Consider the following 14466-nt stretch of genomic DNA (forward strand, 5'->3'; position numbering starts at 1 on the left):
CGTGCGTGTTGTGGAATGGAAATGTGGATGAGGTGGTACGAGTCCTGGCATCGGGTAGTGCTCGTAACAAGGCTAGTCGCAAACCTTATTATGGATTGCCAGAACCGTTTGCATCTGAATTTGGGTCATGAAATGGCTGCAAAATTGGGTCCGGTGGAACCGCCTTACCACGGCGGGCATCTTTCGGTTTGCATATGTTAACCTGGTCGGCTCATGCCCATCACTCATCCCAAAAAAATAAAAAAGAGTGGATCTAGGTAAGTCCTTAAACTGCTTTGTCTGGACTCTGGTACGTAAAATATGGGGGTATTTCCTAGTGAGAGGGAAGAAAAACTTTCTCGGCACGTTAAAATAAAAAAAGGAATTTATCAGCCCGTCAGGTATATACACTTGTACAGGCGGGATGGCCCTGATTGGCGAGAAAAGAGAAAAGAGAAAGAGCAAATGGGGGGGGGGTGGCGGGAAATCAGTAAGCAAGGCCCCCCAAAATTAAATATGAAAACTCTGGTTTAGGCTTTTGACAGAGACTTCACGACAACGACGATCGAATTTCGTCGCATCTTCTTCCTGTTTCTCGTCGAATATCACCACGAGCGTTACGACTGAGGAAGGACGATTTACCTTGTCTTCTCGGAGAGAGAGAGAGAGAGAGAGAGAGAGAGAGAGAGAGAGAGAGAGAGAGAGAGAGAGAGAGAGAGAGAGATCGTGTGTTTTCGATGGTGGAGGCGACTGCGGAGGCGCCCACTTCGCATGCCTGTGGCGGCTCAGCGGGGGACCGACGCCCCTCGCCGAGGCCTGGCCGGCAGTGGCACTGTTGGGGCCGCGACAACAGCTTCCCCAATGCGCTCCTCTTCGTTTCACTTGGCATATTCCACTCTCTTGTTCGGGCTCCCTTTTCTTTTTTCTTTCTCCTTCTTCTTCGATGTTTCTGAAGATTTTATTCCCACGTAGGATGTGTACAATTGAGCAAAACAAAGATCAGGGATCCAATGTAGAAAGAAAGCATTTCAAAGATGATTTGACGTGCCAAGTTTCGGGAATCCTCGAGATAATCTCCTTGGGAGTCGCCAAACACGAGGCGATCAGGCAAACCAGAGCGGTTGCTTGTTCTTCTCGTTCGGATCCTGCAATGGAGAAGGCGAAGGACTCGGCAGATGCAGCAGCGATGGGCGGAGATGTCGCCTCGGGCAGCAGCGACTACTACGATGTGTACCTGAATTTCAAAGGATCCGACACTCGCTACGAATTCGTCGACTTCCTGTACCGGAGCTTGGTTGATGCTGGAATCCGCGTCTTCCTAGACATAGAAGAACTTCAACCCGGTGATGAAATAGGCAGGCAGCTTCTGAGAGCAATTGACAGGGCCAAGATCTTCATCCCCATCTTCTCCAGAAACTACGCTTCCAGCGAGTCGTGTCTCCTGGAGCTCGCGGCAATGGTGGAAAGCAAGGTCAAATCGGGTGGTGGGAAAACGATCATCCCCATATTCTACGACGTGGAACCTCGTGATGTTAGGCTTGAAACCCCTCTGTACCGCGATGCCCTATCAGAGCACAAGAAGAGCTTAGGGTCCGACAGAGTAGAAGCGTGGGAATATGCTCTTGCGGAGATCGCTTCGTTTCGTGGATGGGTCACAGGATCAAGAAGGTAAAAGGCCCGGACTTTTATTACAGGAGGGTTTGCAACTCATAAATCGTTTTCTCGAATAGCAAAGTTAAACTCCAAATAGAACAAACTGATTACTTCGTTTTTGATGTTGCGTTTGAGGTAGAAATAAACTTCAAATAGTTGTTCCGCAGCTCAATAGGAGTGGTTATTGCTTTTTCATAGAGCATCAACCCGAATGTCATGCTCGCGGCCTTTCTTTTCTAACTGAAACGGCTTACTTCTGTGGCAGCCCGTCTCACATTGTCAGAGAAGTCAGAGGATTCGTGGTCAAGCTGAAGGTAAACCGTGTACATGTGAACAAACTCTTACGTAGCTCTCATTTCTAACTACCGGTAGTTGATGATGGGCTTTGCTTGAATATGTTTCCTTGGCAGAGTGTTCACCTTAAGTATGAGAGATGTAAGACTATACACACTAGTCTTTTATATAGGAGATTCATGGCATGTGAAACAAATTTACCTTAGAGGTCCGGATACGGAAGGAATTAGTCACGATTTTTTTCATGGTTTTTGTATCTCTAGAGAGATTGGGATAATATCGCAATGAAGAAGGGGAAGGACTCAGCAGATGCAGCAGCAAAGGGTGGAGACGTCGCCTTTGGTACCCACTACGCCGATGTGTATTTGAGTTTCAGAGGAGCCGACACACGCTCTGTATTTGTCGACTTCCTTTGCCATAGCTTGGCTGATGCCGGAATCTGCTTCTTCAAAGACAACGAAGAACTTCCGCCTGGTGGAGAGATTGGCCAGGAGCTGCTAAGAGCAATCAACATAGCCAAGATCTACATTCCCATATTCTCCAGAAGCTACGCTTACAGTGCATGGTGTCTCTGGGAGCTTGAGGCAATCGTAGAGAACAATGAGAAGTCGGACGATGGGAAAATGATCATCCTCATATTCTACGATGTGGAACCTCGTGATGTTGGGCTTAAAACCACTCTGTACCGCAATGCCCTAGAGGAGCACAAGAAGAGGCATGGGTCCGAGAAAGTAAGCGCATGGGAAGATGCTCTTGCGGTGGTTGCTTCATTACATGGATGGGAAATGGGATCTAGCAGGTAAAAGGCCCAGATTTTATTACAGGAGGGTTTGCAACTCATAAGTTTTTTTCTAGCATGTCAATGCTAAACTCCAATTGAACAAACTGATTACTTTGTTTTTGATGTTGCGCTTCAAGTAGAAATAAACTTCAAATAGTTGATCCACAGTTCAATAGGGGTGGTTATTGCTTTGTCCTATAGGATCAACCCAAATGTTAAACCCGCGGCCTTTCTTTTCTGATTGAAACAGTTCACTTCTGTTGCAGGCCGTCTCATGTTATCAGACAAGTCGTTGGAGAAATCGTGGTCAAGCTGAAGGTAAACCGTGTGCATGTGAATAAACTCATATGTAGCTCTCATTTATAATTGTCAGCAGTTTATCACGGAAACTGCTCGAGTATATTTCCTTGGTAGAGTGTTCACCTTAAGTATGAGATGTAAGAATATTCACACCAGTCCTATATATAGGAGTATCCATGGCATGGCAAACAACCTTACCTTAGAGGTCCAGTTATGGAAGTAAACAGTCATGATTTTTGATGATTTTTGTATCTCTAGAGAGACTGGGATAAAATTGCCAACGGAGTATAATTATCCAAAGGTTGATTACATTCCATTTAATGCTATATCCTAACTTGTTGAACGGCTGAAGTGTCGTATCAACATAGGTGGGATCATTTACTAGTATATGACCGGTGGGTTTTCTGTGTTGTTTCTGAAGTGCAGCAAGAAATGAAAGGAAAATTAAATCCAATTGTTACACTTTTTCATTTCCCGCTGCTGCTTTCTTCTTTACAATTTATTTGCTCTTGTAGGAGGTTCGAAAGAAAGACGAAGCAATAGAACCAGGGGTACCTATCGGCAAACAAGTGGAGGACATGATGGACTTACTTGATTTAGAAGTCAGTGATGTACGAATAATTGGAATCTTGGGGAAGGGTGGGGTCGGCAAGACGACTCTTGCCAAGGTCATTTACGAGCAAATTTCCTCTCAGTTCGACAGTTGTAGTTTCCTTGCAGATATTGGGGCAACGGCGAAACAACTTGGAGGTGTTCGGCTTTTGCAAAGCAAGTTGATGTCTGATATCCTAAACCGAGAATACGAGGTTGATCAAGTTGCAAAAGGAGTCGATTTCTTTAAAGGAATATTGCGGAACATGAAAGTCCTAATTATTCTTGATGATGTGGAGGTACGGTCGCATCTCCACGAAATTGTTGGAGAGAAGCTTGATTGGTTTGGTTATGGATCTAGGATAATTGTCACCACTAGTATCAAATCTGTTATTCCAGAGTTCATATCTCGAGGGTTGGCTCATGTTTATGGTATCAACGTGATGAATAATGATCAAGCTCTTGAACTTTTCAGAAAGCATGCACTGCGAAGAAATCTTCCAATTCCAGATTTTGATGAAATTGCAACAGGTATAATCAACTCTGTGAATGGGATCCCATTACTTATCGAAGTAATTGGTTCACTCTTGTCCAGAAAAGTAGTAGAAGAATGGACCGCACTTGAGGAGCTAATTTTGCAATCTGGCCAGGATATTGAAAAGATTTTGATGGTTAGTTATGAAGAATTGAGCAAAGAGCAAAGAGAGATATTTCTTGATATTGCATGCCTCCCTGCTGATGTGGATGGTCGACTTGCTTCATTCATGTGGCATAATCCCAATTTCCCCCCCTCCGATGGAGTTGATGCACTCCATGCCATGTCCCTGGTAAAAATTGGAAAAGATAATGAACTAGGGATGCCCAGGCTGTTAAGGGAGTTTGGCCAACAAATCATACGAAAAGAGGATCATCTAGATCCAGGAAAGCAAGGCAGGTTATGCAATTTGGAATTGGCCTGGAAGACAGAGAAGATGGAGGTACAGTATCTTGTGTAATTCTATAGCGGATTGCGTGCCTTGCCCTGTTCTTGAGCCTTGGAGTGTTGAGAAATTGTCCTCTCTCTTTAACGTTGACTTATTTAGCAGTCTCGTTTTTACTCCACTTAATACTATTTCCATTATAGGGGACAGACCACCTCAACTTTGATGCGAGAGATTTTAAGACCATGCCAAACATAAGGTTTCTTATCTTGGATTGTGCAAAAGTTGTTGGTGATTTTGCCAATGTTTTCCCAAATTTAAAGTGGCTCCAATGGCAAGGATGCACCAGAGATTTTGAAGCTACTAATTTTCATGTCGAGAAATTAGTCATTCTTGACCTTTCATGGAGCAAAGTCACTGAAGAGTGGGGAGGTTGGAGAAAAATCAAGGTAGATTAAGCTTTGTTTACTTCATTAAACTGTTTCCTTGATGAGTAAGTTTTCACCAGAAAACTTTTTATGTAGACTGATTTAAGACATGACACTTCCCGGCATATGGCATGTATAGAACTGAATGTTACTCTTGAAATACTTAAGGAAATAATTGGTTGCCTGCCAACAACATTTAGAGGGTGAATGATTTTCTGGTTGTCGAAAGGGTAAGTCATTCTTCATAATCTAAATAAGCATCTTCTTTGATTATGAAAACATTTTCCATCGGAAACCTTCTTAAACTATGCCAGGATTGTAAGATTGGAAAACATTGAAAATCTGTTTTTATTCATAACAAACAACGCCTTAGAATTTATATCCTCTAATGATTTGTTCAGTGTAAGAAATGATGTTTCTGTGCTATTTTTGCAGATGCCACAGTTGAAAGTCTTGAATCTTACTGGTTGTGTTGACCTATTGATAAGCCCTGACTTGTCCTCTTTCCCAGACTTGGAGATATTGATTCTTGAACGATGTTCTCGACTAATGAAGTTAGATCCTTCCATCCGTCATCTAAAATGCTTAACTACCTTAAATTTGAGGTTCTGCGACGAACTCAATATGTTGCCAATTGAACTGGGTCACATGAAAGCTCTAAAGGAGCTCCTTATTGATGGGACTTCGGTACAAGAAATTCCTGTGTCAATGGGTTACATGGAGAAACTTGAGATTTTTAGTGCCTCCAACTGTCTCCAATTAAGTCACCTGCCTGATTCAGTTCGTGGCTCGACAGCTCTTTCAGAACTCTCACTGGAAAATGCAAAAATTACTCGAATCCCTGCCTCAGTTGAAAAGCTGGGGAAACTTCGGATCCTGTCTCTAAAGGATTGTCGTTGGATAGGAAGACTTCCGGATTCAATTCGCAATTTGGGAAACTCATTAGAGGAGTTGGATATAACAGGGACAGGCATATCTGAATTGCCCAATTCAATTACTTGCTTGGGGCGTTTAAAAGTGTTAAAAATGGATTCTTGCTTCATTAGAGAATTGCCCAGAGAAATTGGAAATTTGGTCAACCTTGAAGAGTTACATGCTTCCCATTGTAGGAGTTTGAAGGGAACCATTCCAACCGCAATTAAGAGTCTAGGTCATCTGAGGATACTGAGATTGGGACATTCAAGTATTTCGGGCATTCCTTCGGAAATTGGAAGTCTTTCTTGTCTTCAGACTCTTGATTTACTTCGGTGCAACAAGATTCAAGCGCTGCCAGAGCTTCCCTCCGGTTTAACTTGTCTGCGTGTGAGTTCTGAAAGGATGGAGGCCTTGCCAGATCTTAAGGATTTAGTGAAGTTGGAGGAAATATGTCTGGGTGATAAAGATCCTAAGGAGCTCATATGTCCCTCAACATGGATGGAGCCAAAATCCAGATCGAGTGATCTCTTAGTTGTGCCCATAGTACTTCCAAAACTGAAGATGTTAGAGTTGTCTCATTCTCAAGTCGGTGAACTGCAACTTGGGCATGGTTCCCTCTCATGTACACATCTTAAGAAGCTAGTTCTATCTGGTGTGAATCTTGAAAATGTGCCAGAACTTCCCTCATCATTGTCCGTTTTATCTATTCGACGTTGTTTGTCTTTGAGACAATTGCCAGCAGTTCACCATCTGAGCAAACTTGCAGAACTAAATCTCGTCCAATCTGCGGTAGAAGAGATTAAGGGGCTTCAAGGACTAACTGCTCTTGAAATCTTGAATATAACGCACTGTGAAATGCGCAATCTCAATGGGCTTGGCCAATTAGGAGAGTTACGAAGTTTGATTTTGTCAGACTGTCATTCACTTGGTGGATTACCCGATATATCAAACTTGAAGATGTTGAATGTCCTAGTAGTCCAAAGATGCAGGATGATCCATGATTTTAAAGGCCTTAAGGAGTTAACCTCCTTGGAAGTGCTGCATGTTAATGAATGCGAGGCAGAAAGCACACAGCAAGTACAGGATGCATCAAAAGCTCGCGTGCTGAAATGTTCAATGAACAGTTGATGTCCTGTGCTCCTGGAGTGGACATTCAGTTATTTACATGGCTCTTCAGACACAATCAAAACCATTCAGCTGTGGAGGGCAGCATCATTGAAGTCCACCACGAAATTGAGTTGGAAAACTGGCGCAAAAATTGCTGGAGCTGCACTTTGAATTTTGGCACCAAAAGTTTTTCGAGTCCTCCATCTATCAAAAGTGGAACCAAGTGCCATAAACAAGCACCCTTGCACGACCTCAAAGGTTATCGGATCCTTCATATTCCTTCCTCTCTCACCAATCCATCTTTCTATCCAGTCTCTCTCATTCAACTGGTGACTTAAGTCATTTCCTGTAAATTCGGAATGATTTAAATCCAAAGAGATCTTGAAAATCTGGAGGCACTGCAAGGAATTTTCTTGTGTCAAAGGCATCTCCAATTCTTTTACGGTATACATAAGCACAATTTAGGGGCACAGTTGGTAGCACTCACATGTGCACGAACCCCCCATAGAGCCGGTTGTCTGGCATGTCATGTGAAAGGTGTAGATACAAATACTTCATTTAGTGCAAGACATGCTCGGTCGAGGTAATAATACCAAGCAATTTTCTCTTGCGATTTATCATCATTAATAGGTGTCTATAGTACGCAAATTTACAATTCATTTGACTGTAAGAAGTGCACCTCTTTTGCTCAAGCTAGGTAATAATACCCGGAGAAAGACTTATGAGCCTTGTATGTTTCATACAGACTCTTCTTCATGGAATGTTGTTTCTTGGGTTCAGATTAATCCGAGAGCCTACACTATACAGAAGATTTTAGTCTTTAAACTAGCCCAGAGGGCATGAGTTTACTACAGCTGGAGAACTCGAAAACATCAGTTCCGTTGTCCTGGAACTCACATTTGAATCGAAAACATTTCAGTTGTTTTCTTGCTGATGTAATGTGTATGAAACACCCCAGGCGACATAAATGTCCCTCTACTCAAATGAAGCCATCGTCACAATAACTACCAACAGGGACATTTATCTCAAAACACAGATGGCAGAGAGGGCGAGCTGTTTAGAAAGGATCTAGTAATGATTGTAAGTGGTCATTGATTTTGGCATCTTACTTCATCTTGGTTTAAGATCACAAATAGGTTGTTTTAGGTAACCTTTGTTCAGCTTTTTTAGCAGAATCTTTTGTAATTCAACTTCGTGAGTAAATGTGGATGGAGAGCACGGAATTCTAGTATCCAGGGTCAGAGCGGGAAGTGTGCGTTGAGCATGTGAGGGAAAGGTGTTCTACGAAAGAAAGAGCTTGCCGGGTTAAGTTTGGCTTGCGGCTACAGGGAATTCAGAACAGATGAAATCTGAATGGAAGTTGGTGACTGGAAGATCTCATTGGTTTGTGCTGGGGGGACAAGAATAAACATGTCAGCATCAGCAGATTCTCGCCTGTTATTAGGGAAGATGCTTCAGCATTATGTAGCAGCCTAGGAGCACATGGTGGAACTGGAGGGAGGGACCATAAAATATGGCTAATTTAATGAAAGATTTGGTCCTTGAAGTTCCTCCCAAGCTTTCAAATTATAGTAAAACTATACAAATCAGTTTGTTTACCATTTCAAAATCCATACTGATGCGGAGAGTTTCATATCATTAAAGGGCTTTTTTCATTATCGGGAGTAAAACCAGCTGAGTAAAATTAGGATCATAATTCTCTTTCTTGCCAATGTTTGGTAAATTAGAATGAGACTGAATGGAAATGAAACTTGAGAAAGAAAATTGTTGCATTTTCATTACTATGGAGGAAGGTCGTGGAGGAAGGTCGTGGGAATAAGGGAGAACAAGAACCATGGACAAGTCAAAAAAAATAAACGACAAGTGGATAACTCATTAGCCAAGTCATTGGTTCGACAACTTTCAAATGAATAAATGTGACTTGGTAAGCACACTTAAGTCCATTTGCTTATATCTTTAGAAATTTGAAACAATCAAAATTCAAATCAATCCGAAATCAAATGGAACATGGCCGGCACTATTCCCACAGCTTGAATGTCTAAATAGACACAGCATTTGATGGTGACCAGACGAAAATACCCTTAGAAACCAACCCCTTTTTTTTTTTTTTTTTCTGTTGAGCACGATGTGGATGGCCACACTGTAATGAGCATAACTTAGGCGCGAATGAAAATCATTTTATTCCCAGGCTCTATTTATGGCCAGATATTTCTGTTTTTATTCTCTGGACGACACAAAATTTCTGTTCCCAGAATAGAATTTCGTTTGATAGGTTATTCTTAAATTTCTATTTCTCGGAGGTGGCGGATGTTTGGCAGACGGCAAAGGCGAGCAATAAGAGAGTTGTTATTTATATTTCTGTTCCAGAAATAGAAAAGTTAAAAAAATATATTTCTCATTTTTGCTCCAAACCTAATTCTAGGCTAAAAATTTGTCCCAAAAAAAAAAATGAAGTTGTGTTGTCAAATGGATTTCTATCCCGAAAATAAAAAAGAACGGGTGAACATAATGGTTAGTGTTCGCCCCCTATACTTGCATATTCCAGAACCACTATGCTCTGTTTCTCTCCGGGATCTCTCTCCATTGATCTGAAGAATCCTCATCTGCCAGACCTTCTTTGCTCAATCCGAGAATGTCGGCTTTGAACGCACGTACGGTACGAGTCTCCTGCCTATCGACCAAACCTTGCGTGAACGACAACACCTCGGAACCGGAGGGAATCTGGCTGAAGACGAGCAAGTTGGGACACCCGGGTGTTGTATCAACCTATGCTTGCAACTATGTCACTGCACTGTCACAGCGAGGAAAACAATGCCTTTTCTCTGTCCTGCGGCATATTCTATTCCTGGCATGAAATTCCTTCCCATCGACGCGGCTAATAACCTGGAAACGTTCCTGCAAAGCAGGCCAGCGTCAGTGAGCTGAGAGAGGGAGGTGATATTGATGGCCCCCAACTCGTTTGTGTTGACTCGTTCGCGTTGCCTGTGTTTTACTGGCAAGAGGAGACGGCGGGTTAGTTGATAGTTCCGCTTCCCCGTGTTTGTGCGTTTCTTTTTCTTTTTTTGGGTCATGTCTGTGCTAGGACTGTTGATTTAGCTGGTGTATGATTACATCTAGAACATATCTTTGGACTGCAATGAAGGATTTACTGGAACATTTCTTGATCTTGATTTGGTCTTCATATCGGCTGCATCTCATATCCTTTTCAGAACATCATCAACGAGCCTAGATCGAATGGAGTCACCTCTTTTTCTTTCCTTTTGTTTTTGGTTTTGTTAATTTGTTTTTACTTTATAAAGCAACCTTATTTGTCTCAGATGAGAACATCATAATCGAGGCCTTATGCCTCCACTTTTTGCTTTTGCTACTCTGCCGAAATTTATCTAAAACGAAGTGGCAACTTGGGATAAAGTTCGCCTTTTTCATTTTACAGGGGTTGGTCTCTTCATCGCGGCAGCGGCCACCGCGGCCGCAGCATATGCCATCGTATTCATCGCCCATCCCTACCTCATCAAGAACCAATTATGAAGTGTTTTTGAGTTTTAGAGGTCCCGATACTCGCCAGGGATTTGCAGATTGCCTCTACACCAGCCTGATTAATGCAAGGATCATTGTCTTTAGAGACGATAATGAACTTGATCCTGGAGATAATATCCCTGATGCATTGGTTCAATCCATAAAGCAATCCAAGATATCAATACCCATTATCTCCAAGGATTATGCATCCAGTAAGAGTTGTCTCATGGAATTGGCACAAATGGTTGAATGCAACGAAGCAGACACTCAACTGATCGTGCCCATTTTCTATGATATTGACCCCGCTGATTTAAAACGCCAACGTGGACGTGTTAGGAAGTCCTTCCGTAAGCATGAGCGCTGTGGAATTGACCGCGAGGTCATTGACAAATGGAAGCAGGCTCTCCGAAAGATTACTGAGATGAAGGGGTATGATCTGCGGAATACAAACGATGGGTAATCATCTTTTTACTGTCCTTTTAATGTAATTAGCTTTAAGTTTATGAGAATTTTGCCAAGCACAATGTTTTTGAAACCATAAGCTGGATGGGGCTAGACTTGATAATGAGGTATACTTTCCGTGCCCTTCTTGTTGCCCACTGCATCATCCATGTTGGTCAATTTAGTACGGTTTGACTGTATTATTTCCTTCGTAATTTTCAAAGAATGTTGTTAATTATTTTGTAATCTCATCATGATTCCTTATTTTCATCATCACATTTGGCAGTTATGGCGCACTCATAGAGAAAGTTGTTTCAGATATTCTAGACTGGTTGAAGAAGAATGATTTAGATGTGACTGACGGTTTAGTGGGAATGAAACCTCACGTACGGGAGGTTATGAAAAAGCTTGGTGTCATCTATGTCAATGAGCAGGCAACCGGAGTATATGACAAAGATGTACGTGTTCTTGGGATATGCGGCATGCCAGGGATTGGCAAGACAACCGTTGCAAAGGTTGTTTTCAATAAAATCCATCGTCTCTTTCAACGTTGTAGTTTTCTTTCCAATATTCGAGAAAATGGTGCATCCGATGGACTCATCATGGGCCTACAAGAACAGTTAATCTCAGACCTGCGAAGGAAAGAACGTAGAAGGCAAGGAACTCTTGACCAATTGACTAATGTCATAAAAAGTTCATTTAGTGAAATGAAAGTTCTCATTCTCCTTGATGATGTGCATCATTTTGACCAAATCAAGCACTTAGTTGGGGATCTAAGTTGGTTTGGTCCAGGAAGCAGGATTCTTATAACAGTTAGAGGAATTGATGTTCTTGATGGTTACGGAAATGGAGTGGCTGATAAGTATGAGGTTGGAGAAGTGGGGCCTCGCCAAGCTCTTCAGCTTTTCCGCATGCATGCTTTTAGTGGGTATACTCACAACGAGGAGGATGAGTATGATTCTCTGTCCAGAGATATTGTTGACACTATTGGAGGGATTCCTTTGGCAATTGAAGTAACAGCTTCATTCTTGCATAAGAATAGGGGGGAAAGACAAACATGGAAAGATACATTAGATAGCTTAAGAAGGAAGCCAGAGGATAAAGTCCACAAAGCAATCGAGTTAAGCTATGACTCTTTGCATGAAGAGACGAAAGAGATATTTCTCGATATAGCATGCTTTTTCATTGGGACGGATGAGAGAATTCCCTCATACATGTGGCGTGCATGTAAATATGATCCAAGAGGAATCAAATTTCTCCGCGACATGGGTTTGGTTAAAATAGGAGAAAACAATGAATTATGGATGCATAATCAACTAAGAGAGTTTGGCAGGGAAACTGTTAGGATGCAAGATCCCCTCGAGCCTCGAAACCGAAGTAGGTTATGGAATCACGTTGATGCACTTTCCGCACTTAATGTAGGGCAGGTATACTTTTCAAGCATAAGATCTTTTAGCTTAGACATAGTCAACAATCTTTGAAGATACTTCCATTCCTTGATTTTTCTTTCCCAAAATGAAATGTGAATGGCTATATTTCATTTCCCTTTCTAATTATTCCGTTCCCTCGATTTGCAGAGTCCTAGTAAGGTGGAAGCCCTTGGTCTCACATTTGATGAGGGACAAAGTGAATGTTTTAGATGTGAAAGATTTAGCAATCTAGGGCACTTGAGGTTCTTGAGATTGGACCGGGCTACTGTTGGAGAAAGTTCTCAGAATGTATTTGGCTATCCAGGGCGCTTGTGGTTTCGGAGATTGGACCAGGCCACCGTTGGACGGAGTTCTCATAATGTTCTTTCAAATTTAAGGTGGCTTGATTGGCAAGGGTGCAGCCAGATCTCTAAACTACTTAATTTCCATCTGGAGAAACTGGTCATTCTGGATCTATCTCGCAGTGTGGTCACTGGAGATTCACAAGTATGGGAACAAATCCTGAAGGTAAAGTGCATATATGTCTCTGTATCGTGGGATTATTAGAATAGCTAGCACCAACTGAGCCTTTTCTGTCCTCTTTTCTTGCAGAAGGCAAAGGAATTGAAAGTTTTGAACCTTAGCAGCTGTCATAACCTGAATGCTTTTTTACACTTCCCTGCTTTGATGGACTTACAGAGTTTGGACTTACAGAGATTAGTCCTGGAACGTTGTTCCGTACTATCCCAAATTGGTCCATTGATAGGTAATCTAAAGAATTTAGTCTACTTAAATCTAAAGTTCTGCAGATTCGTCAGCGACTTGCCGCAAGAACTGTGTCGTATGAAAGATTTGGAAGAACTTCTGATTGATGGAACTGCCATTAGGGAGATTGATTTCAAACCAGCCTCCATGAAGAAACTTAAGATTCTGAGCGCTTGCCAATGTGAAAGTTTGGCTCATATATCAGACTCTATCGGTCACTTGGAATCTCTTGTGCATCTTCGATTGGATGGTGCCGCCATTGATCAACTACCAGATTCTATTAATTCCTTAAAGAAACTTCGGAGCCTGCTTCTAGGAAACTGTCAGAATTTACTTGAGCTTCCTGGTTCCATTGGGAATCTTGAGGCACTGGAAGTCATGGATCTATCAAGCACCAAGATCGCTAGTTTACCTAGGTCTGTCAAGCATTTGAAAAATTTGAAAGTGCTGAAGATGGAGAATACTCACTTAGAAGAATTCCCCAAAGACATTCAAAATCTAGAAAAGCTGGAAGAGATCGATCTTTCACAATGCAGGAATCTGAAGGGGTGGATTCTCTGTGATATCAGAGGATTATCCTCTTTGAAAATCTTGAGATTATCATCTACCCAGATCTCTGGCCTACCCTGGACCCTTCCATTGCTCTCTGATCTCCAACAACTAGATTTAAGTGAATGTGACCAACTTTGGGATTTGCAAAGACTTCCATCAAGTTTAAGCATTCTTCGCTGGGGATCCAAAAAAATGTGGACGGTGCCAGACCTTTCTTTCATGAGAAACTTGAAAGAGCTGTACTTGAGTGATAACTTCGATCCTACTGATCCAATGCAGAGTTCTTCCTCTTCCTCTGAGCCACCACAAATTGGATGGATAACAAGACTAGCGAATCTAGAAATCTTGGAGTTGTGCCACTCGAAGATTACCAACCTACCTGAACATTTTAGTAAACTTCAACTTAGAAAACTTGTTTTGCACTACGCATACTTGCGTGACCTCGGAGAGCTACCCTCTAGCTTATCGGTATTGTGCCTCCAGCGCTGCGTGATTCAATATTCACAATTTTCTACGGTGAGAGGTCTATCTGAATTAGAACTCGAAAACTGTCTCCTGGAAGAGACTGTCAGTCTTGATAATTTGAGGCGATTGGAACTTCTGAAAATATCCCACTGCTATGTGCGAACACTTGATGGGCTGGAAAATTTGCCTCGTTTTAGAAGGCTCACTTTAGACGACTGCCCTTCATTGACCGGATTACCTGATCGAACAAATCGTACATTCGAAATCGATGGGTATGGTTTCCCAGAAGAACAAATAGTCGGCAGTTATGTTGCTCGCACCTAGGGTCAGAATATTGTGGGAATGCTTCA

At 42.2% G+C, this 14466-nt stretch overlaps 2 protein-coding genes across 6 annotated transcripts; both read left to right on the plus strand.

Annotated features, from left to right (window-relative positions):
* The first annotated feature begins 885 nt into the window (after window positions 1-885).
* LOC115664052 (disease resistance protein RPV1-like) lies at window positions 886-7972 on the plus strand. 5 transcript variants are annotated; one of them, XR_008815413.1, is made up of 8 exons: window positions 886-1647; window positions 1898-1946; window positions 2190-2725; window positions 2974-3025; window positions 3523-4575; window positions 4722-4967; window positions 5382-7551; window positions 7714-7972. XR_008815413.1 is itself a non-coding variant. In XM_056306672.1 (7 exons), the coding sequence occupies exons 1-7, from the start codon at window positions 923-925 to the stop codon at window positions 6987-6989; spliced, it is 4269 nt and encodes a 1422-aa protein (XP_056162647.1). In that variant the 5' UTR covers window positions 886-922; the 3' UTR covers window positions 6990-7708. The 5 variants fall into 5 exon arrangements, 3 of the variants coding, with proteins under 3 accessions (XP_056162647.1, XP_056162648.1, XP_056162649.1); XR_008815412.1 differs by lacking the exon at window positions 7714-7972 and adding an exon at window positions 7666-7708; XM_056306672.1 differs by lacking the exon at window positions 7714-7972 and having other exon boundaries at window positions 5382-7708.
* Window positions 7973-9779: 1807 nt separating this feature from the next.
* On the plus strand, window positions 9780-14461 carry LOC115664053 (disease resistance protein L6-like). Its single transcript, XM_056306592.1, has 5 exons — window positions 9780-9884; window positions 10402-10940; window positions 11212-12352; window positions 12503-12862; window positions 12947-14461. The coding sequence occupies exons 1-5, from the start codon at window positions 9780-9782 to the stop codon at window positions 14438-14440; spliced, it is 3639 nt and encodes a 1212-aa protein (XP_056162567.1). The 3' UTR covers window positions 14441-14461.
* The last annotated feature ends 5 nt before the right edge of the window (window positions 14462-14466 follow it).

The sequence above is a fragment of the Syzygium oleosum genome, unplaced genomic scaffold, assembly GCF_021117445.2.
Source record: "Syzygium oleosum isolate NSW1041296 unplaced genomic scaffold, Sole_v2.1 Sole_v2.46, whole genome shotgun sequence".
Lineage (NCBI taxonomy): Eukaryota > Viridiplantae > Streptophyta > Magnoliopsida > Myrtales > Myrtaceae > Syzygium > Syzygium oleosum.

Coding starts and splice junctions, on each gene's coding strand:
- LOC115664053 (XM_056306592.1), top strand. CDS start 9,780: ATGCCTTTTCTCTGTCCTGCGGCATATTCTATTCCTGGCATGAAATTC. Junction 12,353..12,502: donor CCGCACTTAATGTAGGGCAG/GTATACTTTTCA, acceptor CTCGATTTGCAG/AGTCCTAGTAAGGTGGAAGC. Junction 12,863..12,946: donor TATGGGAACAAATCCTGAAG/GTAAAGTGCATA, acceptor CTTTTCTTGCAG/AAGGCAAAGGAATTGAAAGT.
- LOC115664052 (XM_056306672.1), top strand. CDS start 923: ATGTTTCTGAAGATTTTATTCCCACGTAGGATGTGTACAATTGAGCAA. Junction 1,648..1,897: donor TGGGTCACAGGATCAAGAAG/GTAAAAGGCCCG, acceptor CTTCTGTGGCAG/CCCGTCTCACATTGTCAGAG. Junction 1,947..2,189: donor GATTCGTGGTCAAGCTGAAG/GTAAACCGTGTA, acceptor TTGTATCTCTAG/AGAGATTGGGATAATATCGC.